This window comes from Bos indicus x Bos taurus, chromosome X (assembly GCF_003369695.1).
Source record: "Bos indicus x Bos taurus breed Angus x Brahman F1 hybrid chromosome X, Bos_hybrid_MaternalHap_v2.0, whole genome shotgun sequence".
Classification (NCBI taxonomy): Eukaryota; Metazoa; Chordata; class Mammalia; order Artiodactyla; family Bovidae; genus Bos; species Bos indicus x Bos taurus.
Window position 1 is genome coordinate 50,504,571 of NC_040105.1, and position 26,291 is coordinate 50,530,861.

At 47.5% G+C, this 26,291-nt stretch overlaps 2 protein-coding genes and 2 pseudogenes across 6 annotated transcripts in view; 3 read left to right on the forward strand and 1 right to left on the reverse strand.

Moving 5' to 3' along the window:
* PFKFB1 (6-phosphofructo-2-kinase/fructose-2,6-biphosphatase 1) overlaps window positions 1–26,291 on the forward strand; it is a 373,849-nt gene that overhangs the window by 229,155 nt on the left and 118,403 nt on the right. The window lies entirely within an intron of this gene.
* Window positions 878–4,351, forward strand: LOC113887474 (annotated as a pseudogene).
* On the forward strand, window positions 11,552–13,263 carry LOC113886944 (melanoma-associated antigen B1-like). The gene has a single exon (XM_027533660.1). The coding sequence runs from the start codon at window positions 11,754–11,756 to the stop codon at window positions 12,762–12,764; it is 1,011 nt and encodes a 336-aa protein (XP_027389461.1). The 5' UTR covers window positions 11,552–11,753; the 3' UTR covers window positions 12,765–13,263.
* LOC113887475 lies at window positions 17,541–25,995 on the reverse strand (annotated as a pseudogene).

Below are 26,291 nucleotides of genomic sequence, written 5' to 3' on the forward strand. Positions count from 1 at the left end.
CTCACAGGCTCATTTATTCCCTGAACATGAACTGAGCCTCTGCTCATAGTAGGCTCCATGCTAGTACTTGGAGAGCTGAGAAAAAGATCTAGCCACTGACCATAAAATTACAGAGGCGAGAAGCAGCTGTCATGTAAAGGAAATGGTGACATGACAGCAGTCAAATGTGAATTCCCTGATGCAAGGGAGTGGTGGGCCTTGGGAAAATAGAAGTCCTTAAGTGGGAAGTAATTATAAGTTGAGTGCATGGCGGGCTGGATGAGGCTGTGGCAATCGTGACCAGGGACCAGGTTCTCACATGGTGGGCCGCATAGTTTAAAGACAAAGCCTGGGATGGGAAACTGCCCTTAACAGTTACAGGCACACTTCACTCTGTTGCACGTTGTGTTATTGTATTTCACAGGTACTGCTTTTCTTTTCTTTGTTCTTTTTCTTTACCAAATTAAAAGTTTGTGTCAGTCAACCTTGTTTCCAGCAAGTCTTTCGGCTCCATGTTTCCAACACCGTTTGCTCACTTCATGTCTGTGTGTCACGTTTTGATACCTCTTGCAATGTTCACACCCTCAGCAGCAAAAATGATGGACTCAGTGAAGGCTCAGATAATGGTTAGCATCTTTTTTCTTTTAGCAATGACGTGTTTCTATTTAAGATATCTATATTGTTCTGAGGCATAATGCTATTGCCCACTTAATAGCCTACAATATAGTGTAAACATAAGTTTTATGAAAGTACTGGGAAACCAAAAATTTGTTGTGACTCAATTGTGATATTGACTGTCCTTCAGGGGTTGGGAACCAAACTTGCAGGATTTTCTGGGTCTCCCTGTGCTTTGGGATTGTGAGTAAATCAGACAGAAATCGCGTGAACCTGGCGTGGAATGTATCCTGTAGCTCTTGTTCCGGTGCAGGCAAGCAATGTGCAGATTAGATGTTTTATTCACGTTGCCTTCTCTCCAGAGAGTTTCTGAGAAATCAGGGTGAGGTCTCCACGGCGGCTGCAACCCTAGAGCGCACGACGCGCAGGCACGCAATCCGCCGCCGATGGCACCTCTACCCTGGCATCGCGCCCCTGTCGCCCTTTGTGGACGCCGGCTCGCCGGTGCAGTCGGATGCGCCGCGGCAGCCCTGGGCCCCGGTTCAGAGGCTTCCGGCAGAGAGGAGGCGGCCCGCCCGGCCAGGGACCCTGCGCGAGGTGGTGGCCGGCCGAGGGGTTACGTAGTCCCCGCCCGGCCAGGCCCAACCGGGCCCTGAACAGAGACAGGGCGGGGCATTGTTCATGCACTGACCGACCTTAGCACCCCTGGCATGACCTCAGGGAACAGAAACTCTGCCTCCAGCATCACTGGCACTGCCCCCAAGAATGGTGGGACGCTCATCTCTGCTGGTGGGGAATCTCAAGAAGTATGCACAGGGGTTCTTGCCTGAGAAACTTCCTCAGCAGGACCATACCACCACCACTGACTCAGAGATGGAGGAGCCCTATCTGCAATAATCCAAAGAGGAGGGTACTCCCCTCAAACTCAAGTGTGAGCTCTGTGGCTGGGTGGACTTTGCCTACAAGTTTAAGCGTTCCAAGCACTTTTGTTCCATGGCTTGTGCAAAAAGGTACAACGTGGGGTGCACCAAACGAGTGGGGCTTTTCCACTCAGACCAGAGCAAGGTGCAAAAGGTGGGAGCCACGACCCACAACCGCCATCAGGCCAGCAAAGCCAATCTGCCAACACTTACCAAGGATACCAAGAAGCAGCCAACAGGCACCATACCCCTTTCAGTTACTGCTGCCCTGCAGCTAACACACAGCCAGGAAGACTCCAGCCGTTGCTCAGATAACTCAAGCTATGAGGAACCCTTGTCCCCCATCTCAGCCAGCTCGTCCACCTCCCGCCAGCAACAAGGCCTGCGGGACCTGGAGCTCCCTGACATGCACATGCGGGACCTGGCAGGCATGGGACACCACTTCCTGTCAAGTGAGCCCACCAAGTGGAACGTGGACGATGTCTACGAATTCATCCGCTCTCTGCCAGGCTGCCAGGAAATCACAGAGGAGTTCCATGGCCAGGAGATCGATGGGCAAGCTCTGCTGCTGCTCAATGAGGACCACCTGATGAGTGCCATAAACATCAAGCTGGGGCCCACCCTCAAGATCTACATGTGCATCAGCATGCTCAAGGAGCAGGGCCGGTCGAGGGAAGGGCCCCCCCCGCTGTGGGGCGTGGCTGGGGAGGAGGTCTCGGGACCTCCTTGGTGGCTCTCAGGGGCCTTTCTTTCTGTGGGAGGGGCAGAGAGGTAGGTGGCACAGAAGATGGGGCTTTATGCTTGTAAATATTTGATAGCACTGGCTTCCTCCAAAGTCCCACGACTCTAGCCCCGCTTTTCTTCCTCTCTTTCTGTCCCCCATTTTCCAGGGGGTATGTGGTCAGGGCTTCCAAGCTGAGTTGGGTCACTTCCCAGGGCAGCCGTCGGGCCTGGAGAGAGGCTTCGGAAGCCCTCGCCTGCCTTCTTCCTCTTCTTTCTCGGGGCCCAGCTCGCTCTTCCGTTGCCAGCTTCTCCCACTTCAGCCTGTTACTGAAGCCGCCAGAAGGGTTCTCCCCCCTTACCCCTGCAGGTGGAGGGAGAGAAGCTGGGCCTGCTTTGGCCACCCCTGCGAGTACAGACGCCTTAATGCTATGTGTGTGACTGTGTGGGAGCCTGGACTGACTGACGGGCCGAGAGCCCCCCCTGGCATCTCCAGGTGTTTTGTAACAAACAGCCACTTAGTGCTTTGTCCTGGACTCCACTCAGCCTCGGGATGGGGAATAGGAAAAAGGGCTGCCCCGGTGCAGAGGCAGGATCAAAAAGCGATGCAGGTTAGCAGGAGATTTTCCTTTCCAGATTATCGTGGTGTCTCTGCAGCCCTTTCCTTCACTGTTGACGCCCCCCGCCCAAACTGCCCTGCTGTGTCACAGACGGCATTAAGGAAGCTGCCAGTGGGCTGGGCCAAGCTGCGCCTCCTGGTCTTGCCTGTCCACTCACCCTGAGAGCCCAGTGGTGGGGCCCAGAGAACGTCCAAGGGCGGAAGAGCTGGAGTGACCGCCAAGGTGAAGAAGGCAGCCTTCGGCCTCGGCTCCCACACTTCTTTGCCTCTGGAACTTGCTGGCAGCAGTGTGAGCTGCCGATGGAGGAGGCAGGGCAAGAAGGGCAAGGGCCGGCCTCTGACCTGCCCTGCACACTGCTTGCTCCCGGGGAAGAGTTGGACTCTCCCCAGGGGAGGGTGGGTGCCCTTCTCAGTTCGTTCTATTCCCCACTCACACCCCCAGGCAGGGTTGGAAATGAAGGACTTTTTAAACCTTTTTTTGTTTTTAAAAAACAAATACGTAAAATCCATTCCTTCTGTGCCTTTCTCCCCTGGGGATGCCTTTCTGTGATCCTGAAGAGCTACTTTTCACCTGCAGGGAGAGGGTAGGTCCCTGGGCTGGTAGGGGGACGACCACCTTAACTGGACAGCATATCCTCCACGCTTTGCCGCATCATTTGAGGGCACACTCAGCCCCGGTTCAGATCCCACCTGTTCTTCATGGGTATTCCTTGGGAGTGCAAGGGTCCAGGGCCCCTTCAACTCTGAGCCTCCCCGACCCACCACTGCCGCTGGGGAGACAGGATGCTGTTCGTCAGCAATACCTGGCTCACCGGAGGCAGAGCCCAGAGCTCCCCACCCTCACACACACACCTGTGGTGCGTGCAGCTCCGTGTCCAGCACCACCCTTGGGGTAACTCTGCCTCACTCAACAGCTGAGCATTCTTTGGATGCTGGAATAGCAAACTGTTAGGAGTCTCTGCCTCAGGAGGCAATTGCCTAAGCCTCGAATAAAGAAGGGGCCTGCCAAACACAGGCTGCTTGTGCACTCAATTAGTCTGTAACAGAGGGGCCCAGGGAGACTGATTAGCAGGGACCTTTTAAGAACTAATACCCACATCTTGATGACAACTGCAGAAAACCTTTAAGATGTAACTACTTCCTGGAGGAAGAGGAGAAACAAACAACTGACTAGTTGACCACCCACAGGATGGAGCTAGGACTTGGGAAGTCTGGTCTGCAGAAGGTCGGGAATGGCTAGCCAGACTGGGGCCAGCATGGGACCCTGGGCTGAGGGGGAGTGGGGAATGTCCCCCAGGAAGACCCCTATATTGCCCACCCCACTCCAGGGCAGGGGAGCGGGCCACTGTGGCCCGTGCAGCTTGGCGAGTCCATGCTGGACCTCGACTTTCGCTTTCTGGAGGACAAAGCCAGGCCCAGCCAGAGTCTGTCCTTGTATGTGAGGTGGGAGAGGGAGCTGAAACTCCTGAAAGAGGATAGGTTGGATCTGCAGGGCTGACTGACACAGGTAAATACACCCCTGCTGTCTCTTCACTCTGGGTGGAAGGCCTCAGTCTGAAGGGTGCTTCCTTCAACATATATTCGCTCCTGATATTCATGCCTTACATAGAATTTTGCAAAACTTTTGATTGTGACTGACAGTTTTTTCCCCACACTCATATATGTACTGAGATGTATGTAACTGAAGCAAAACAGAATAATACCTACCCTGATGTATTAAAAAAAAAAAAAAAAAAAGAAATCAGGGTGACAGTCCTCTGAGGTGGGATGATGCCCAGAATCCGCTAGAATGGCACACTCTTTCCTCGCTGGGCATAACTGTCAGCTTTTAGATTGTGAATATTTTTTAAATCTACAGTTCCTCATTCACCCTCCCATAGCCCCTGGCAACCACCACTCTACTGTCTGTTTCTTTGACTTAGACCATTTTAGATTCCTCATGTAAAGGACATGCAGTATTTGTCCTTCTGTGTCTGGCTTATTTCACTGTACCATAATGTCCTCTAGATTTATCCACGCTGTCATGACTAGAGAGGTTAGCTTCTTTTTAAGGCTGAATGATATTCCATTGTATGTATATTTTACTTATTTATCCATTCATCTGTCACTGGACAGGTAGGCAACTTCCCTGTCATGACTATTGTGAGTAGTGCTGCAGTGAACATGGGAGTGCAGAGCGCTCTTCAAGGTCCTGATTTCAGTTCCTGTGGATAGTAGTGGAATTGCGGAGAGTATTATGTGATATTTTTGATTTGTTGACGAACCCCTATACTGTTTTCCATACTGGCTGTACCAATTTACATTCCTACCAGCCGTGTTGAATGTGTATAGTTTACTAAGAAACTTGCAAACTGTCTTCCAAAGTGGTTCTCCCATTTTGCATCACCACCACCAAGGAATGAGAGTTCTTATTGATTCACATCTTTACCAGCATTTGGTGTTTTCAGTCCTTTGGATGTTGGCCATTCTGAAAGGCATGTCGTGGTATCTGCTTGTTTTTTTTAATTTGCAGTTCCATAATGGTATATGATGTGGAGCATCTTTTCATATGCTTGTTTGACATCTGTGTTTCTTCCTTGGTGATGTATCTATTCCTATCTTTTGTCCATTTTTTATTAGATGTTAGTTTTCTTCTTATGAATTTTAAGAATTCTTTGTATATTTTAGATTAGAGCTTTCATCAGATATATCTTTTGCAAATATTTTCTCCCAGACTATGGCTCATCTTGTTCTCTTGATGGTGTATTTTTACAGAGCAGAAGTTTAAAGAGAATGGAATCTAGCTTATCAATTATTTCTTTCACGGATCCCCATCACTTTTTTCTTTGATGATCTTTTGTTGATCGATTGATTTGCTATGTGGCACATGGGATCTTAATTCCCCAACCAGGGTTTGAACTGACACCCCTTGCACTGGAAGCACAGTTTTGTGTGTGTGTGTGTGTGTGTGTGTGTGTGTGTGTTGAGGAATAGCAAATTAACAATATTGTGAACAGTTTCAGGTGGACAGTGAAAGGACTCAGCCATACATATGCACATATCCACTCTCCCCCAAACTCCCTTCCCATCAATACTGCCACATAACACATAACCAAAATAATTAAGAGTGATAATTAAAGGAGACAAATAGATAATGCTCAGTAACCATATGGTAATCTGCATGTGCAAAATCAGACACCCTCAAGTGATCAAGGGCTTACAAGATTATCTGGTGCTGTCCTTCTATGTAGAAAGTAAATATTTTATTATTTGGACTAAAAATATTTTTTTCAATTTATTTTTTGGCTGTGCTGGGTCTTAGTTGTGACACTCAGGACCTTTCCTGCCATGTCTGCAGGCTCTTTAGTTGTGGCATGTGAGATTTTTAGTTGTGGCACATGAACTCTTGGTTGTGACATGTGGGATCCAGTTACCTGACCAGGGATTGAACCCAGGCCCCCTGCATTGGGAGCACAGAGTCTTAACCACTCGATTTAACCACTTAACAACAGGAGGGTACTGAAAGTAAAGATTTTTAAACTACCCTAAATCTGGCGGCTCATATGGTAAAGAATCTGCCTGCAATGCAGGAGACCTGAGTTCAATCACTGGGTTGGGGAGATCCCCTGGAGGAGGGCAACCCACTCCAGTATTCTTGCCTGGAGAATCCCCATGGACACAGGAGCCTGGCAGGCTGCAGTCCATAGTGTTGTAAAGTGTCAGATATGACTGAGCAAATAAGCAGACACCCTAATCTGGCTGAAGAGAAGGAATATATCAGCTCTTTTTCTCTGACAGCATAACCTCTTTCCCGAGTTCCTTGATTTCTGCTGCATGTTCCTAATCTTAGATTACTTTTGGGACCAAGACCTGTTTTCTCCAACATTTGCTAGAGGTTAACTGTTCAATGTCTGTAGGAATATGCATTTCCCAGGAAGCCTTTAATCAAGTGACAGATGCTGATATGGGAACCTCCATGAAGGAGGGCTGTCACTGCTGAATAGAGTGGTCATCCAAAGACTAAGAAGAGGAATGTTAGATCAGTAGAAGGCAGAGACCCAGGTTGTAGTAGATGTAGTATGTTGAGCAAAAGGAATCCGAAAGGACTAGAGTTGCATCCCCACTGTCTGGTCTCAGAGGCCCTGATGGACTACGATCACATGAGCATCACCCTGACTTCCCACTTGGAATTCTCAGGAGACTAGGACCTTGATGTAAGACAAGCAGCTTCATAAAAATAGAGAGTGGAGTTACAGGATTCGTCATGAGTCAATGTGAGGACCTGAAAGTGAATGCATGGTAGCACACACTATAAAAGGAGGCCCTGGAAAATCGCTGATGCTGTGGTCCCCAGGAAGCGCTGGGCACAGATGTCAGGTTGATTTCAGTCTGGAAAGTCTCAGCGAGGTGAGGCCTTTGTCTAATAGGATCAGCCTGTTTCACAGAGGGACGGACCTGAACCCAAAGAGGACCTCACATGCGATGCTGAGTGTTAGACAGGACCCCTGGAGAGGGAGCCAAACAGATTTCTGTAAATTGTTAGCCCTGAGAGACCCAGAAGAGCTACTTCTGAGTGGTCCCCTCATTCAACCTGTGTGATCTTAGGGAGGACAGGGCCTCCTCTAGCAGAATCGGACCCCAGATCTGCAGAGGGGGGGCATCTTGACCATAACCGGACTTAAGGTGAGGACCATCAGTGCTAGTGAGAGGGTCTCTCCCCCTACGAGGGAGGCTCACAGAGTGGCGCCCCCTCCTGACAAGCAGAGATGCTCAGAGCAGCAACCTGACTCCCGACACTAGGGACTTGGGAAGGCGAGGGCTTCGTTTGGGAGCTGGAGGACTCGGGTTCATAGAAGGAGGTGTCCTGGGCTCTGATACACTGCACAGGAGGACCCAGGGCTGGATGGATATTGAACTACCGGGTTTCTGTAGCGCCCCGCCCCCGCCTCCTGCCCCTGCCCCGCCCCCGCCTCCTGCCCCTGCCCCGCCCCTAGGAGACCCCATGTACGAACGTATGCAGGGCCCCTCTTTTCCGCTTCCGAGGCGAGGAGCGCGACTGGTAGCTGCAGCGTCTGTTCAGCGGAGATTGTGTGCTGGACTCGTCCGGAGCCAAGGTGAGGACCTGAATGTAGCTGAAGTGAATTTCCCAAGCCCTCCCTGTAAGAAAAGTGACCCAACTGCATCCCACCCCTGCAATCTGCAGTGTAAGATCCCCTGTCCGGAGTTGCGGGCCGAGGAGCCATCTTGTTGCCACGTGAAGGGTCGGTGGCGGCTCGGGCGGCTTTGTTGAAAGAGGATGGACTCTTTATGCGTTGGAAGTGGTATTTGCCCTCAACAGGTGAAAAGATGGGGCTTTCAGTGCTCACAGGGCTATCTCCTTCCAAAGTGGTGGCTGCACAGAAGCCATTCCTGCCACCAATGCTGCAGTGCCGCGCAGTAGTGGCCCCCAATCTTTTTGGCACCAGGGGACCGGTTTCTTGGAAGACAGTTTTTGCATGGGGTGGGGTGCAGTGTGGGATGGGGTGTGATGCGGTGGACAAAGGAGGGTGGGGTGGCATGAGGGTAGGGTAGGGTAGGCTAAAGGGATGGTTTCAGGATGCTTCAAGCGCATTACATTGTTTACTTTATTTCTGTTATTATTACATCCCCTCCCGCTCAGATCATTAGGCATTAGAATGGGAAGGTTTGGACCCCATAGGGGTCCATAGGGGTCCAAATTACCATAGAGTAATTCAGGCTGAGAGAACCCGTCATTTTTTGCATGGTGTGCGGGGGCTGGCAGGCGTTGTGGATAAGGGACGTTCAGGTAGAGAAAGGCCTTTATATAAAAGGATATGGACCTAGAGGGTATTATGTATGTTTAGTGAAATGAGTCAGAGAAAACGAAATACTATATGATTTCACTTCTGTGAGGAATCTGAAAAACAGAAACAATTGTAGAAGCAAGAGAGAAAAAACAGATGGTTGATGGGGGTTAGGGTTAGGGGCGTGGGGGAGAAGAGAAATAGGTGAGAAAGGTTAAGATGTAACTACCAGTTACATAATAAAAAGCAATGGGTGTGAAAGGTAAATAAATAAAGACATAGAATGATAGATAAGGTAACCCATTAGGCTTAGGGAGGAGTCTCAGCCTTAGAAGGAGTCAAGCTAGGACCTTCAGTGCTAGTCAGCAGGCCTGGCATCCAAGTGGATTGCTACACTAAGGACCAGCCCCGCTCTCAGATCTGGGCATCCCCAAACAAGGTAGCTGGATATGGAGCCCCCAGCATCTCCTCTAGGCACTCAGGGAGGTGAGAGCTTTGCTCTGGGGCATGCAGACTCAGGTCAGCAGAGGGAAGACCCCAAACCCTACCCAAACTGGAGGCCAGAATCCTGAGTGAGGACTGAGGGAGCCCCTGACTCCAGAACTGGGGCAGGGGGTGGGGGTCGAGAGTGCTGCCCTTTTGGTTAGCAGCATAGCCCCAAATAATTTTTGGTGGAATGTGTCTCACTCTGTCAGCTTGGGTCCGGGAAAGGCGAAGACTTTTCACAGGGTCTTGGGCTCAGGTCTGCAGAAGGCAGAGTCCCAGGAAGGATGTGGTGTCGAGGGGAAGATCCATACACGGTAGAGAGAGCCACATCTGATGCCCCCTCAGGTGTCAGCTCTGGGGGTCCAGGGAAGAGCTGGCCAGTTCTGGTGCCCCTGACTTCTGCCTGTGGGGTCTGAGGGAGATGAGGGCCTTGGTTTCAGGTCTGCCTGCCCAGGTTAGGAGAAAACGAGGAGTCCTAGGCCGTGAGAGATGTTGAAGCACCAATTCTATGTAAGGAAGGAGACAACTGACTCCCCCAGCACAGAGGAGCCCACACAGAGTGCCAGCTCTGCCGTCGCCCTGGGAAGCTGGGTTAGAGCTCTCAGGCAGAGACGCCCTCTCATTTTCTCCAAGGATGGTTTCAGGGATATTCAGGTTTGACGCTGATGGGTGAGGCCTCATTCAACATAGGGAGGAAGCCCGGTTCCTAAAAGGAGTCACAGTGGTAACACTGAATGAACATGTGAGAACCCCACCCAGAAGGAAGTGAACCACATAGTACATCACTCCTCTCAGACCTGGGAGACCCAGGCATGGGGATCAGATGACCCCCACTTGCTTCTGCGCAGAGCCTCGCAGGGAGATGAGGAACCTCGTTGATGGGGGTATGGGTTCAGGTCCGCCACTGGAGCATTTGCAGCTATTACCAGGAGCCTAGAAGAGGACCTAAGAATTGAGGGACCATCCAGCTACCCCGCGACAACAGAGGGCAGTGCAGAATCTCTTCCTGACTGTCCGCATGAGGAGTCCACACACAGCTGTAGCTAGAGATCGGGAAAATGTCGCTGCTTTCTAGTGGGTCTCAGGGAGATGGGGGACTTAGTAGGAGGGGAGAGATCTCAAGAAGAGACAGAGATTTCCTGGTCTTGCCAGGAGTCACAGAGTCATGATAAAGACCCAGAGAGATGACTTAGTTGAGCACCTACCCAAAGCAGTGGGGGCCTGCAAAGTCCCAGTCCCTGTCTGCCCTGGGGCACCTCAGGCAGAGATTGCCAGATGTCACCCCTCACTTTCAGCCCCAGGAACTCAGGGAGATGTGGGCCTTGATCTGAGGCCAGAAAACTCAGTGTGGACTAAGGGAGGAACATAAATCACATCCAAGTGAGGACGAAAGGGGCCAGTGATGACAGAACAGTGAAGTCCCACAGAGTCCAGCCCCTGCTGCCATCCCAGGGAGGTCAGGGACAGGGATGACTAGAGGTGGCTCACACTTTCTTTCACCTTGGGAACCTCAGCGTGCTCAGGTCAGCAGAGGGAGAATTTCTAACATTTTCCAGGACTCACAGAGAAGATGCTGAGGACTGTGGGAAACTCCCAGAATTCCTCGCACTCACTCCTTGGTGCCCCCAGGCATACATGGCGGGCAGAAGTGTGTGTGCATCACTCACAGCTAACAGGGAAGTGAGGGTCTTAGTCTAATGAGTCAGCAGAGGAAGGAATCTTAGACTCTCCCCTGAGTAAAATCTGGGGACCTTGCATGAATAGCACCCATTACAGGGCCTCAACCTCCTGCTGCAGTTCTTCAGGCCCCAGAGACCGTGGGCGGTAGGGCCAGGTAAGGCCACCCTGGCTTTCCCCATTCGATCTTAGGGAGCTGTTGGCCTTGCTGTGAAGAAAGGTCCTCAAGCCAGGAGAGAAAGGAGCCCCCAGATTCTCCCAGGAGTCAAAGTGGGGACTGCAAATGAGGACTGAAGGTAGCACGCTCCCCCTTGCAGCTAATCAAACGAACACTAGAGTCTTGCCTGATCCTCCGCTGAGGCCCCTCATTTCTTTGTGTCATTTCTAAGGGAGATGAGGTTCTTCACCTGAAGGGGCAGCACCAGAGGCAGGAGGGAGGGGCCCACACCCTTGGTGTTGACAAGATGAGGACCCTGAATGGTGGAGAACCGAGTTCAGGACAGAGCAGGCCCCCAGAACTGCCAGTGCCATCCACCCCTACAGTGTCCATGACTTGGCTCCTTCTCATGGGTCCCAGGGAGCTTTGAGGTGTCGCCTTTCAAGCAGCACATGGCAGGGGTCCCGGCCCCACTAAGAGCTGATGTGACAGTTGTGTGTGTGAATGAAGGGACCCAGAAAGGGCCCCACTCCCAGGATCTTCTGTCATTGGAGGCAGCCACAGGCAGGCTGTGGCCTGAGGCTGGCACGCTCTCACTTCTACACAGGGTTCTCAGGGGATAGGCTGACCAAGAACAAGAGGCCAGCGGTTCCTAGAGTAGGGCTCTCAAGGAAACGGGCAGAGCAGCCTTATTCCCTCCATGCTGAAGGAGCTCATCCACTCATCTTCCCTTCTCCAGGTTCCAGCATCACCTACTTGCCTGCCTGCTTCCCTGCCAGCTGTGCCTGCTGATAGTAATGCCTCGGAGGCAGAAGAGCAAGCACCGTGGGCGTGAGAAACGCCGCCAGGCACGCATGGAGACCAAGGATCTCGGGAATGCTCAGGCTGCTGCCACCCCCACCCCTACTTCTGGGAGTACGCCCCCAGGCTCCCCACCTGCCGGTGCGGGCCAGAAGCCTCAGGGAGCTGCAGCCACTAGCTCTCCTGTTGCAGGGGCTTCATGCCCAAGATCTAAAGCACGTGGCAGGGGCCAAGTTGAGGAACGTGAAAATTCTTCCCGGGCCTCAACCTCTGTTAAGACCGCTCCTCTAGATCCTCTGACCGAGAAGGCAGGAGTGTTGGTCAATTTCCTGCTTGATCAGTTTAAGATGAAAGAGCCCATTAGGAAGATAGATATGCTGAATCTTTTTCACAAAAGGTACAAGACACGCTTCCCCGAGATCCTCAGGAGAGCAGCTAAATGCATGGAGCTGTCATTCGGTCTTGAATTGAAGGAAGTCAAGCCAAATGGTTACTCCTACACCGTGGTCAGCAAGATAGGCCTCATCAGTGATGAGGTGCTGAGCAGCAGCTGTGAGGTGCCGAAGAATGGGCTTCTGATGCCTCTGCTGAATGTGATCTACGTGAATGGCAACCGCGCCTCTGAGGCTGATGTCTGGGAGTTCCTGAATGTTCTGGGCATCTATGATGGAAAGCAGCATGTAATCTTTGGGGATCCCAGGAAGCTCATCACGGAAGAGTGGGTGCAGCAGAATTACCTTGTGTATCGTCAGATTCCCGACAGCGATCCCCTGAGCTATGAGTTCCTATGGGGCTCAAGAGCCTACGCTGAAACCAGCAAGATGAAGGTGCTGGAGTTTTTGGCCAAGATCAGTAGTACCATCCCCAGTGCTTTCCCGTTCCATTATGCTGAAGCTTTGGGAGAAGAGAAGAGATCCCGAGGCAGATCTCTAGTTAGGTCTCGTGGTGCTGCCAGGGCCACTGCCCGCTCCAGGGTCCCACCCAGAGATCCGTCCAGTGCCCAGTGAGTTCTCAGGCGGCAGCTTCACTTTGTTTGACCAATACTGCCAACCTTTCAAGAAGTGAGAGGCTAAAGTAGGGCTGGAAATGTCAATACGTATCTTCTTTGTGTTCCTGTTTTACACTATTACCTTTCAAACGTTGTTTCATTTCCTAGCATGTTTGTTTAGATTCAGAATCCAAATTTACGAATGACATGGATCACAGATTTGTTGTTGTCTGTCAGATCTAAGAGTAAGAGTTTTGGTACTGTGTAGTGTAATTCAGAAAATCCTTCATCTTTTGGGGATCCAGAACAAGATAACATAGCTTTGGAATAGTAATTTTCTTGGAAATGTGAAAGAACGTTGTAGTTTTAAAACAGATGAAAACGAAGTAAGCTGTAGTCAAGTTTTGATTTATGTTATTCACCTTTATCTCTCTATAACATTCAGTAGTACCCTTAGCGATATATTTAGATGTTGTTAGCTTATTCATGAATGCCAATAAAAACAATAAGAAACTACATTCCTTGCTTGGTGGCTCCTTTATTCCCATCTTTACTTGAGCATCTGCTCTTCAGAAGGTTCTGTGCTGGTGGGGTGATGCAAAGATAAAGGAGACCCTGTACCTGCCTGTAGATGTCTTGTGTATATGAGCAGTGATTCCATAAGGAAGGTGGTGTGATGATCTAAGACAAGTGACAAAAATCAGGGAGGATGCTGGGGAGGGAGTTGGGATGAGAGCAGTGAGGTATAAATTCTCTCAGCCTTTATTCTCTTAAACCAAAACTTTGAGGTTTGGTATTTTGGCCAAGGTCAATGGTAACACCCCCAGTGCCTTCCCACCCGATTATGAAAAGGCTCTGAGAGAGGATGACGAGAGAGCCCGAGCTGCAGTCAGGGTTTATAGTCCTGCCAAGGCCAGTGTGTGCTCCAAAGTCACGTCTAGCAGTCCCTCCAGCCCCTAGTCAGGCCTGAGGCAACTATTTCACTGCGTTCGACCAACACTCCCAACCTTTTAAGTTGTGAGAGGCTAAGGTGGGGCTGGAAAGCTAATCATAATATACATCTTCTTTGTCTTCCTGTTCCTTCCTGGGAGGTCATTTTAAGTTGGCTGCGTGGTGGGCTGGATGAACCTGTGATAATGGTGAGCCGGGCCCAGATCCCCAGATGGTGGGCCTCAAAGTTGGGAGGCTGAGACAAATGAGAAGCTTCCCTGAACAGTTACCCTGAGATTGTGAGTCAACCAGAGGGAATCTCCACCTGGGGGAAAGAACAGATGGTGTCCAGTGCTCCTGCCCCAGTGCAGGTGAACACAGTCCACAAACCAGGTGTTTGATGCATATTACTCTCTCCTTTGTGATGGGATGTTGAGACGTCACCGTACTGGCACTCTGGGCCCTGAACGGAAGAAGCCCCAGCACACTCCAAACATGAGGGTATCTCGAGTGTAATCTAGTAGACCTCCTGAGCGGGGCTAGATTTTAGTGGTGGTGAAATACATGAAAATCGGGGTGTTTTGTCGGGAGGGCTTTGGGAGGCAGGGGAATTACTGGTCCTTGACACACATTCTATAAGGTTTTGCATTGCATCCTGGTAAAACACTTGCCTCTAAATTCAATAACATATTCTCTGATAGAGAAAATTTACTTAGGATTACTTGTTTAGTTGCTAAGTCGTGTCTGACTCATTGTGGGCCCATGGACAGTAGCCTGGCAGGCTCCTCTGTCCATGGAACTTTGCAGGCAAGAATACTGGAGTGGATTGCCAATTCCTTCTCCAGGGGATCTTCACAACCCAGGGATTGAACTGACATCTGGTTGTCAGGTAGATTCTTTACCACTGAGCCACCGGGGAAGCCCTACTAAGCAGTTTGATTGACTTAGCTTTCTTTGTTTAGAAGACCACATAGTCTCTAGTTTCTCCAGGGTAAAGAAAAATTCCCATAGTGAGGTAGAATCCATAGAGTAGAAATTCCCATAGATTTTCTTCTGGTGTGAAAATAAGCATCATTACACCTAAACTTTGCCAGCTGCAGTGCCAGGTGCTTTGCACAAGCTACATATGTTCTGATACTTCTGTTAGACAAGGCTTATCAAATTCACTTAGCAGACAAAGAACTTCTATTCTCCAGGCTGATAAAGTGACGGAACTGAGTGTAGAGCCTGGTCTGAATTGCTCTAGAGTCCATAATGCTTCACTCCTCCCAGTCTGAGGCTGACATATTGTCAGTTCATTTCTCTTCACACTGCCTGGTCACAATCCCCCTGCCTGGCCGTGATCCCCCTCGCTATGGGGGGATACGAGAGCACTCCTGTGGGGTCTGAGAGCCGCTATGGAAACCAGCAAGGTAGAAGCCCTGGAGTTTTTGGCCAAGGTCAACTATACTGTCCCCACTGCATTCCTGCCCCCATTATCAGGCGACTTGGAGAGAGGACGTAGAGAGCACTGGAGCCAGGGCTGCAGCCAGGGCTGGTAATTCTACCTCAGGCAGTGATGGCCCTTCTGTGGCCAGTGCCCAATCCATGGCCGCATCCAGCCACTCGTTTCACCTCTAGTGTGGTCTGAATCTGATCTTCACTTTGTGATCAGAAAAGCCTGTCAACCTGTGTTCCTGATATGCGTCAATAACTTTTTGACTTATCCTTTTCTTGCGGGGGGTGAGGCGGTAATTTTCAAGTGATTTTCTTTTCAGTACTAAGTTTATTTAGATTCAAATCATAAGCTTATGAATGACATGGGGTCACACACTTATTGCTGTTTACCAGACTTAGAAATAAGAATTTTGCTTTCTGAAATACAAACTGAAAAATTTTAAATCATCTGTGTGATCCAGAGCAAGATTACATGGCATTGGAATAGGGGTATCCTTGGTAATGTGAAAAACCCCACACTAAGATAGGATAAGAAGAGAAAAAAAATTTAAAGTGGTTCAGTTATGGGTCTAGCTTACTGTATTCAGTCTCTCATTCCTAAATTTCAAAGATACATACCTTTTAAATTTTGGAGCATATATAACTTTTGCATTTAGGATATACTTAAATTATTAAAGAAAATGTGGGTTTATGAAAATGTAAAGTGATGCAGCCACTATGGAAAACAGTATAGATGCTCATAAAAAAATTGAAAATAGAACTACCATGTGATCTGGCAAGTCTACTCCTGGAAATTTAGCTGAAAGAAATGAAGCCAACACCTGGAAAAGATATCTGCACCCCCCATGTTCATTGAAACATTATTTACCATAACCAAGTTATGAAAACAACATAACTGTCCATTAATGGATGAATGGATAAAGATAGTGTCACATAGACACACACACACACACACACACACTCTCATCCTCACTCAGATATTATTTAGCCAATAAAAAAAAAGGAAATCTGGCCATTTGCAGCAACACAGTTGCACCTTGAGGGCATTATGCTAAGTGAAATAAGTCAGACAAAGACAAATACTATATAATCTCACTTATGTGTGAAGATTTTTGAAAAATGAACTCACAGAGAATAGATTAGTGGTTGCCGCAAGTGGGGGTTGGAGGATGGATGAAATGGGTGTACGTGGCCAAACGGCATAAACGTTCACAACTTTCATGTACAAAATAAAGAAGTCCTGGAGATATAATGTACAGCATGGTGACTAGTTAATCATTGTTGTTAAGTCGCCAAGTGGTTTCCTACTCTCTGCAACCCCATGGATTGTAGCTTGCCAGCCTCCTCTGTCTAGGGAATTTTCCATGCAAGGATACTGGATTCAGTTGCCATGTCCTTCTCCAGGGGATCCTCCCGACCCAGGAATCAAACCCTCATCTCCTGCATCAACAGGAAGATTCTTTACTGCTGAGCCACCAGAGAACCCCATAGTTAATAATACTGTATTGTATATGTGAAAGTTCCTGGGAGGGTAGATTTTTTTAAAGTGAGGTATAGTTGATGTGGGCTTCCCTGGTGGCTCAGATGGCAAAGAATCTGCATGAAAGGCAGGAGACCTGGGTTCAATCCCTGGGTCAGGAACATCCCCTGAAGAAGGAAATGGTTACCCACTCCAGTATTCTTGCCTGGAGAATTCCATGGACAAAGGGGCCTGGTATGCTACAGTCTATGTGGTCAAAAAGAGTTGGACAAGACTGAGCAACTAATACTTTCACTTCATTTTCATAGTTGATGTACAATATTTTATAAATTACAGATGATTAACAAAATGCTTCACAGTTTTTAAAGGTTATGTTCCATTTACAGTTATTATAAATATTGGCTATATCCCCTTTGTTGTACAATATATCCTTGTTGCTTATTGTATACATATTAATTTTCACCTCTTAGTCTTCTGTTCCTGCCCTTCACCTCCTGCTTGCCACTCCCCACTGGTAACCACTAGCTTGTTCTCTATATCTGTGAGTCTGCTTCATTCCCCTAGTCTTTTATTTTTTAAATTCTCCATGTCAGTAGTATCATACAGCATTTGTCTTCCTCTATCTCACTTATTTCATTAATACCGTCCAACTATTTACGAATTAATAGCATAATACCCTCCAACTCCATACATGTTGTTGAAAAATTGCAAAAGTTCATTCTTTTTAATGACTGAGTAATATTCCATTATGCATGCACACACACGCACGTGTGTGTGTGTAGGTTGTATACATATAGATTACTTTTGTACCTTGGCAAATGTCAGTAATGCTGCTATGAACATTGGAGTGCATGGAATTTTTGAATTGGTGGATTTTTTTTTCATTTTAAACAGTAATTTAAAGTTTATTCAAGCTTTAATGCAGGTTATTCTGACTTTAAGTTAGCATTACATGGCATACTTCTGAGTCCATTCCTGAAAAATTCTGTTGTACTCATCTCTGTCTGTTTTATAGATCTATGCAACCTCTGGCACTAGGGAGGGGGTCATTGGGGTTCGAAACACATAGCAGGGAGCAAATGGATACCAGAACTGTAGAAATCATGGAAGCAAGAGACCACAGTGAGCTTAGAGTAGCGAACCTAGTGCTGCCATTAGTGTTCATGTCTGGATGATAAATTCTGTTGCAAATGCACCCTTAGGTAGTGTGAACGGGTAGTCTTTAGGGAAATGAATTGGCACAGAGAATACACTGCCTCAATATGGGCTGCCGTTCTTTTTCATAATTGTGGTTTCCCAGTGAAATGTATCATCCCCAACTGGACCTGTAGAATATTGTGCTGGAGGGTCCCTGCCCACCTCACTAAGTTCCTTATTAATCCATTTCAGCGCCACAGTCTGTGCTTTTTGCCTGACTCCTCACTATCAGTGTGTGAAGGTCCGGCCAAAACTCCTGACTATCTGGTGGCTGGGAAGGACTACCTCTTCATCTCACACTGGCTCTGCCAGACACAGGTGCCTTCTTAATAAACAGGGAGGTTGGACTGGGGTGGGGTCACTGGCAGAGAGTAGATGAGGCTGGAGGGGAAGGGGAGATGAGCAGTGGAAACCCTTAGACTCAGACAAGCATCGAGTACCTGACGGAGACCATGCAAATTAGTGGGTTCTTTTTTTTTTTTTTCTTTCAGATATACACCCGGGAGTGGGTTTTCTGGGTCATGTATTAGTTATGGTTTTAGATTTTGAGGACCCTCCTTACTGTTATCCATGGTGGCTGCACCAATTGACATTCCCACCAACAGTGTACAGATCGTGTCCACATGCTCATCAACATTTGTTACTTCTGTTCTTTTTGGATGATAGCCCTTCTGATAGGTATAAGATAATACCTCATTGTGGTTTAAATTTGCATTCATATGATGATTAACGATGTTGAACATCTTTTCATGTGCTTCTCGGCCATTTGTATGTCTTCTTTAGAAAAATGTGTATTTAAGTCTTCTGCCCATTTTTTTAATTCTTTTTTTAAACTGTTGAGTTATGTAAGCTGTTCATATATTTTGGATATTAACCCCTTATTGGTTATATCATTGGCAAATATTTTTTCCCATATAGTAGGTTGTCTTTTCATTTTGCTGATGGTTTCCTTTGCTGTGCAAAAGTTTTTACCTTTAAATACATCTCATTTATTTATTTTTGCTTTTATTTTCCTAGCATAAGGAGACAGATCCAAAAAAATATTATTATGAATTATATCAAAGAATGTCCCACTCATAGTGCCTTCTAAGAGTTTTATAGTTTCCACTCATATTAGGTCTCTAATCCATTTTCAGTTTATTTTTGTATATAGTGTTAGAGAATGTACTAATCTCATTCTTTGACAGCAACATGTCAAAGAATAAGATTAGAGCCTAAACACAACTTGGTATTATCAGAAAACTAAATATGCTTTTACATTTGAGCCAGTAATTAGTGTTTTCAGAAAGTAACCCTGAAGAGACATCCACAACTTTATGAAAATACTTACATATCCATGAACATGTTAACTGAAGGAACATGATATATATCCACAGAGGGGAGTACTATACAGCTATAAAAAATAATGAGCATGATCTTTGTAAAGTAATATGGAGTGCTTCCATGATAGATATAGATATATAAAAGAATGTGGGAGTTTGGGGCTAATGTCAATGATACCAAGTGCAGTGCCTTCGCATCCTGGTATGAAGAGGCTTTGAGAGCTGAAGAAGAGAGAGCCAGAGCCAGAGCTGCAGCCAGGGCTCCTATGGTGCCAGGGCCAGTGCAATTTCCAGAGCATGTCCAAAGCTCCTCCCACCCCTAGTGAAGTCTGAGCAGATACTTCACATTGCATTTCAAGAAAGCAAGCAATCTTCCAACTAGCAGAGGGCCAAGGTGTTTCTCATGGAAACACAGCATATAATGTATTTGTGATCCTATACAATATGCAAAAATTAGAGGTTTTTCTTTTTTCTGTTTTTAAATGTCATTCCTTTTAATTAAAGACGTGTTTAGCTTCAGAGTCTAAGTATACTAATGGCACAGCTCTCCCTTGTACTGCAGATTATCAAGTTGAAAAATAAGAATTTTCATAATACATAGCACAGACTGAAATCCTTGAATCATTTCTTGTCATTCAGAATAAGAAAACATGATATTTAAATACGGATTTTTTGCAAAAATGGAAATTATTCCACAGTGAAGTCTGTGTGATTATCACATACAGAAAAAAAAGTCTTGAGAGGTATTCACTTCTTGGTTTGTTTTATTCCTTTTAGTCTTTCTTTGTAAAACTGAAGTGTATATACCTGGATTGGCTTAGCTTATTTAAGAATGTGGGAGAAGTGAAAACCCAGTAAACTTTACTTCTTGCACACTTTCACTGTAATTCTTCAAATATCAATTTAGCATCTGTTCTTTGGAGGCTTCTGAGTAGTATTGGGGATGCTAAGAAAAATAAACCAAACCATTTCCTATAGAATTCTAGAGTCTAAGAGAACAATTCATATAAAGTAGCTCATGAACAAAGATCTAGGGGCCCAATAAAAATGAGGTGTAAGGAGGTGAGGGGATTGAGGGCTTCCTCATGAGGAGTCTAGTGTAAATACACTGAGGCAAGGCACTTGGAGACTTTAGGACAATAAATGTCCCTGGGAGGTAATTTTAAGTTAGGCTACATGTTGAGCCCACCGGGGAGGCTGTGGAAATACTAAATAGAGGCCAGACCCTCAGACGGTGGGTCTCAAAGTTGACAGACTTAAGACTGGAATGGAACAATTCCTGAACAATTACTTTTCAATTATCAGGCTTCCCAGGCCGCTCAGTGGTCGAGAATCCACCTGCCAATGCAGGACATGTGGGTTCATTCCTTGGATCAGGAAGATCCCCTGGAGGAGGAAATGGCTACCCAATCCAGTATTCTTGCCTGGAGAATCCCATGGACAGAGCAATCTGTTCAGTCCATGGGATAGAAAAGGGTCAGACACGACCGAGTGACTAAACAGCAACTTGAGTAGACCAGAGAGAAATCCCCCCTGGGGAGGGGATGGAATGTGCCCTGTGCTCCTGTCCCAGTGCCCGTGAACGCAGTGCACAACCTAGATGTCTCATGCACATCATCTCCAAGGAGATTCTGTGAAATAAATATAATAGAATGAACCCGGAAACTCAGAAGCCAGTGGGCTGACACTCTGCTGTGAGTCGTAGAAACAGAGCTCATTTTATTGAAAGGGCATTCCATTCAGCGGTTTTGGCTGTGTTGATAATTCCACAAAGTGTATGAGATGAGTATATTTTAGGTGATGTGATGGTGAAATTGATGAAGGTAGGGGCTTATATTATTTAGTTACTTATTTATTTGGCTGTGCTTGGTCTTATCTTTGGAATCCAGGATCCTTGATCTTCCTTGCACCCTGAGAGTTCTTTAGTTCCAGGATGAGGAATGTTTTAGTTCTGGTATATAGGATCTTTAGTTGTGGCATGTGAACTATTACTTGTGGTGTGTGGGGTCTAGTTCCCTGATCAGGGGTGTAACCCAGGCCCCCTGCATTTGGAGCACAGATTCTTAGCCACTTAGCTACTGGGCCACTAGGCAACTCTCTAGAAGTTGTTTAAATGAAAGAGCAGCTTGGAAGGAAGAAAGAGTGAGTTTTAGAACCAAATTCTAGATTATTTAAATTTCATTCAGTTAAAAAACTACACCCACACTCAAAATACGATTTAGTAGTGGAAATGAAAGATTCTTTCTAAACAGCATTTTGGACTGATTTGGTGTTTCATGTCCAAGAATGCCACAGATTCTCTGACATCTCCTGGATTTAAAGATTCCTCAGGGTCGGTGGTATCCTCCAGGATGAAAATGATCATAATCATAGTAAAAACAGATATTGTGTAAAGTCCAGTGTGGTCCAGGCAGTGTGCCAGGTGCTTTAGCTACATGCCACTAGCCCTACAAAAGCCACTTCACCTGAGGCTCCCTGGATTTTGGGGATGGACCCAAGTCCTCACAACTGATAAGAGACAGAGCTGGGCCTAGAGTGCTGGTCTGAATTTAACCACAGCATGTACCCTTCCACTTGTCCCGGCCTGAGGTGCTCATGAGTCAGTTAATTCACTGTCTTTTAACACTCCAACATGTATCTTGAGTGACAGAAAGAGGGACACTGTGTCGAAAACACTGGGATGAAATACATAGCCAAGGCAATACAAACACCAAAATAATTAAGAGGTGTGAATAAAGGAGAGAAGGAGATAATGCTCAGTTAGCAAATGATCACCTCCATGTGGAAATTCAGACACCCTCAAGTGATCGAGGGCTTACAAGATTATCTGGCGCTATCCTTCTATGTAGAAAGTAAACATTTTATTTGTTTTAATTAAAAATAGTTATTTCTATTTATTTTTTGACTGCTCTGGGTCTTAGTTTGGACACTGGGAATCTTTGTTGCCACATGCAGGCTCTTTAGTTGTGGAATGTGAGATTTTAGTTGTGGCACGAGAACTCTTAGTTGTTGGATGTGAGATTTTTAGTTGTGGCATGTGGGATCAAGTTACCTGACGAGGGATCAAACTGAGGACCCCTGCATCGGGAGCGCATAACCACTGGACCAACAGGGAGGTGCCAAGAGTAAATATTTTAGAACTACCCTAAATCTGGTGAATCAGATGGTACAGAATGCGCCTGCAATGCAGGAGACCTGGGTTCAATCTCTGGGTTGGGCACAATCCCTGTGGAGGGCATGTAACACACTTCAGTATTCTTGCCTGGAGAATCTGCATGGACAGAGGAGCCTGGCGAGCTACAGTACATGGGGTCACAAAGAGTGGGACATGACTGAGCGATTAAGCACACACCCTAAATCTGGCTAAAGAGCAGGAATATATCACCTCTATCTCTTTGACATCATAACATCTGTCCTGAGCTCCTTAATTTCTGCTGCATTTTCCTAATCTTACATCACTTTTGTGACTGAGACCCATTTTCTCCAAGATTTGCTATAGGGTAACTGCTCACTGTTTGTAGGAATATGCATTCCCCAGGAAGACTTTAATCGAGGGACAGAAGCTGATATGAGAACCTCCATAAAGGGGGACTAAGGAGATAATCAACCCTGAATATAGTGGTCACCCAAAGACTAAGAAGAGGAATCTTAGCTCAGTAGACGGAGCAGTCCCAGGCTGTGGTAGATACATTGAGGATGGTAAGCAAGAGGAATCAGAATGACTCAAGTTGCATCCCCACTGTCTATTCTCAGAAGCCCTGATGGACTAGGATCACATGAAGATCATCCTGACTTCCAACTTGGAATTCTCAGGAGACTAGGACTTTGATGTAAGACAAGAAGCTTCATAAAACAGAGAGTAGAGTTACAGGATTCGTCATGTGTCAATGTGAGGACCTGAAAGTGTACTCACAGTAGCACACACTATAAAAGGAGGCCCTGGAAAATCACTGATGCTGTGGTCCCCAGGAAGCTCTGGGCACAGATGTCAGGTTGATTTCAGTCTAGGAAGTCTTAGCGAGGTGAGACCTCTAATACAATCAGCTGCAGTTTCGCAGAGGGAGGGACCTGAATCCAAGGATACTTCACATGCGATGCTGAGTGTTAGCGGGGACCCCTGCAGAGGGAGCCGAACAGAATTCTGTAAATTCTTAGCCTTGAGAAGCCCACAGGAGCTCCTTCTGAGTGGTCCGCTCATTCAACCTGTGTGATCTTAGGGAGGGCTGAGTCTCCTCTAGCCAGATCAGAACCCAGATCTGCAGATGGGGGTGTCTTGACCATAACCAGACTTAAGGTGGGGACCATCAGTGCTAGTGAGAGGATCTCTACCCCAACGAAGGAGGCTCACAGAGTAGCAACCCACCTGACAAGCAGAGATGCTCAGAGCACAGCTGGCCTCCCACCACTAGGGACTTGGGAAGGCGAGGGCTTTGTTTGGGAGCTGGAAGACTCGGGTTCATAGGAGGGGGCATCCTGGGCTCTGATACACCGCACAAGGAGTACCCAGGGACGGATGAATATTGAGCTACTGGTGTTCCCATAGCATGCTGCCCCTGCTGTCATCACTGGGAGACCCCACGTAGGACCTTATGCAGCTCCCCTCCACTTCTGCTTTGAAACCCAGCAGATCGACCAGTAGCCGCGGCGACCGTATGGCGGAGACTTAGAGTTCAGGACTTGTCCGGAACCAAGGTGAGAACCTGAATGGAGCTGAAGGGACTTTCCCAACCCTCCCAGTAATAAAAGTGACCCATCCACATCCCACCCCTGTGATATGGCTCTTAAGAGTCCCTCAGAGCTATCGGCTGAATGTGGTCTAGAGTGTCTCAGGCTAAGGCATTGGTCTGTGGGGGTAGGCCCGGATTCTACCCCCGGAGGAGCTCTAGGACCTAGATGAAAGCCCTGAGGGCTGATGAGCAGACTTCGACACCGCCAAGGGGGCCACTCTGAGCGGCTCCCCTGTACTGGGCTCTAGGAGGCCCTGGGTAGAGCTGCCCAACTCTGGTGCCCCCTGGTGTCCACTGGAGGTGGTTTTGGGGAAGTGAGAGCCTTGCTGTAATGGAATAAACCCAGTTCAACAAAGAGACCTGGTCCCCAATATTAATGGCTGTGACGCTGAGTGAGGATGGAGGCTCCTCCCATAAGAAATGGAGTCACATAAGGCGCCAGTCCTATTTTGAGGACTGGGAGAATCAGGCGTTTTGACATGACACTTCCTGGGACGTCTCAGGGAAGTGAGAGACCAGGTCAGTGGGGGCAGCCTCAGGTTGACAAGGGAAGGTTTCAGGTGTCCTGGTGGATGGTGAGAACCTTGGAGGCTGTGGATGTTCCACACCCGTCATTCGGACCACATCTCCCTGTCGTCATCCCTGGGAGACCTCAAGAATACATGTCTGTCCCCACTGCACGCTAATGGGGAAGTAAGGGTCTTGGTCTGAATGGAGTGGTCAGCAGAGGGAGAAACCTTAGACCCTGTCATGAGTCAAATGTAGAGCTTGGTTGCTTCTGTGTCCTGGCTATTGAAAACAGTTCTGCAGTGAAGACGAGTACAAGTGTCTTTTTCCATCCCCATTTCCTCAGGGTATACGCCCACTAGTGGGATTGTTGGCTCATGTGGTAGTTTTATTCCTAGTTTTTGTAAGCAGAGTGAATTAATTCATAAAGAGGAAAGCCAATATCAAATATTAATGCATATGTATGGAATCCAGAAAGATGGTACTGATGAACCTATTTGCAGGGCAGCCTGGAGATGCCGACATAGAGAACAGACTGGTGGACCCAGTGGGGGAAGGAGAGGGAGGGGCAGATTGAGAGAGTAACACTGAAAACATGCACATTACCATATGGAATATAGACAACCAGTGGAAAATAGTTTTATGACCAGGGAGCTCAAAGCCAGCACTCTGATATCTTAAGAGGGGTGTGACATGGGAGGGAGTTTCAAGATGGAGGAGACATAAGATGTACCTATGGCTGATTCATATTGATGTGTGGCAGAAACTGGTACACTATTATGAATTAATATTGTAAAAAAATTATTTTCAAAAAGACGTATAGGAGAAAACAGAAGGAAAAAAATATTTTAGACCTTGAATTGGGATCTTGTGAGGGTTCACAGGGACATCAACCTGCCTGCACCAGATTTTGTTCTCAGGAGACCGTGTTTGGTAAGATATGGTCATCTTCACTTCCTGCTTTTGGGACACAGAGTGATTGGCTTTTACTATCAAGCAGTCATCACTTCAGGAAAAAGTTGAGCTTCTCTACTGCTACTGCTAAGTCACTCCATTCCTGTCCGACTCTATGTGACCCCATAGACGTCAGCCCCCAGGCTCTCCCGCCCCTGAGATCCCCCAATCAAAACACTGGAGTGGGTTGCCATTTCCTTCTCCAATGCATGAAAGTGAAAAGTGAAAGTGAAGTTGCTCAGTCGTTTCCAACTATTAGTGACCCCATGGACTGCAGCCTACCAGGCTCCTCCATCCGTGGGATTTTCCAGGAAAGAGTACTGGAGTGGGGTGCCGTTGCCTTCTCCAAGCTTCTCTACTGGGAGCTAAATTGATGAACCTGAGTGAGGACTCAGTGCATCCATCCCACCCTTGGATTTCAGCCCAGGAAATCTCAGGGAAGGGCTGTGAGGCTGAGCCCCTTCTTTACTGTTCTATACGAAGTCTGCAGGAGGGGAAATGTCTAGTCTGAAGGTGCAGACACCAGTCCACAAATGTATAATGGTGCCCAACATTTTAAGGAGCCAAGGTAAGGACCTTGAATGATGATCCCAGTGAACTCAGGATAGAAAAGACCCTAATGAGCTCTCAGCACTGGTTATCTATCTCCTGGCAGGGAGATGGTATGAGGCATTCCTTCACTTACCTCTGGATCATGGGGAGGTCTGAAGTGTCTACATCAGAGTAGCAGAGGGAAGGGTGCCAAGGCTCCGCCAGGACTTGACGTGATAATACTGAAGTAGAACTTAGAAAACCCCACTGCTGGCACCTGCTGTCACCTGAGTAAATCCAGAGGAGGGCTGAGAGGATGCAGAGGAAAAGTAAGGCCTCTGTTCTTCCTCTGTGGGATTCTGTGGGAACAGGCTGTGCAGGAAAACAGGAGCCTTGTGGGTTCCTAGAGCAGTGTCCTCAAGGACACCTGCAGAGGCGGCCTTTGATTAAGCCAAGTAAGA

Bases quoted from the DNA above. Each gene is read 5' to 3' on its own strand.
- LOC113886944 (XM_027533660.1), top strand. From the start codon at position 11,754: ATGCCTCGGAGGCAGAAGAGCAAGCACCGTGGGCGTGAGAAACGCCGC.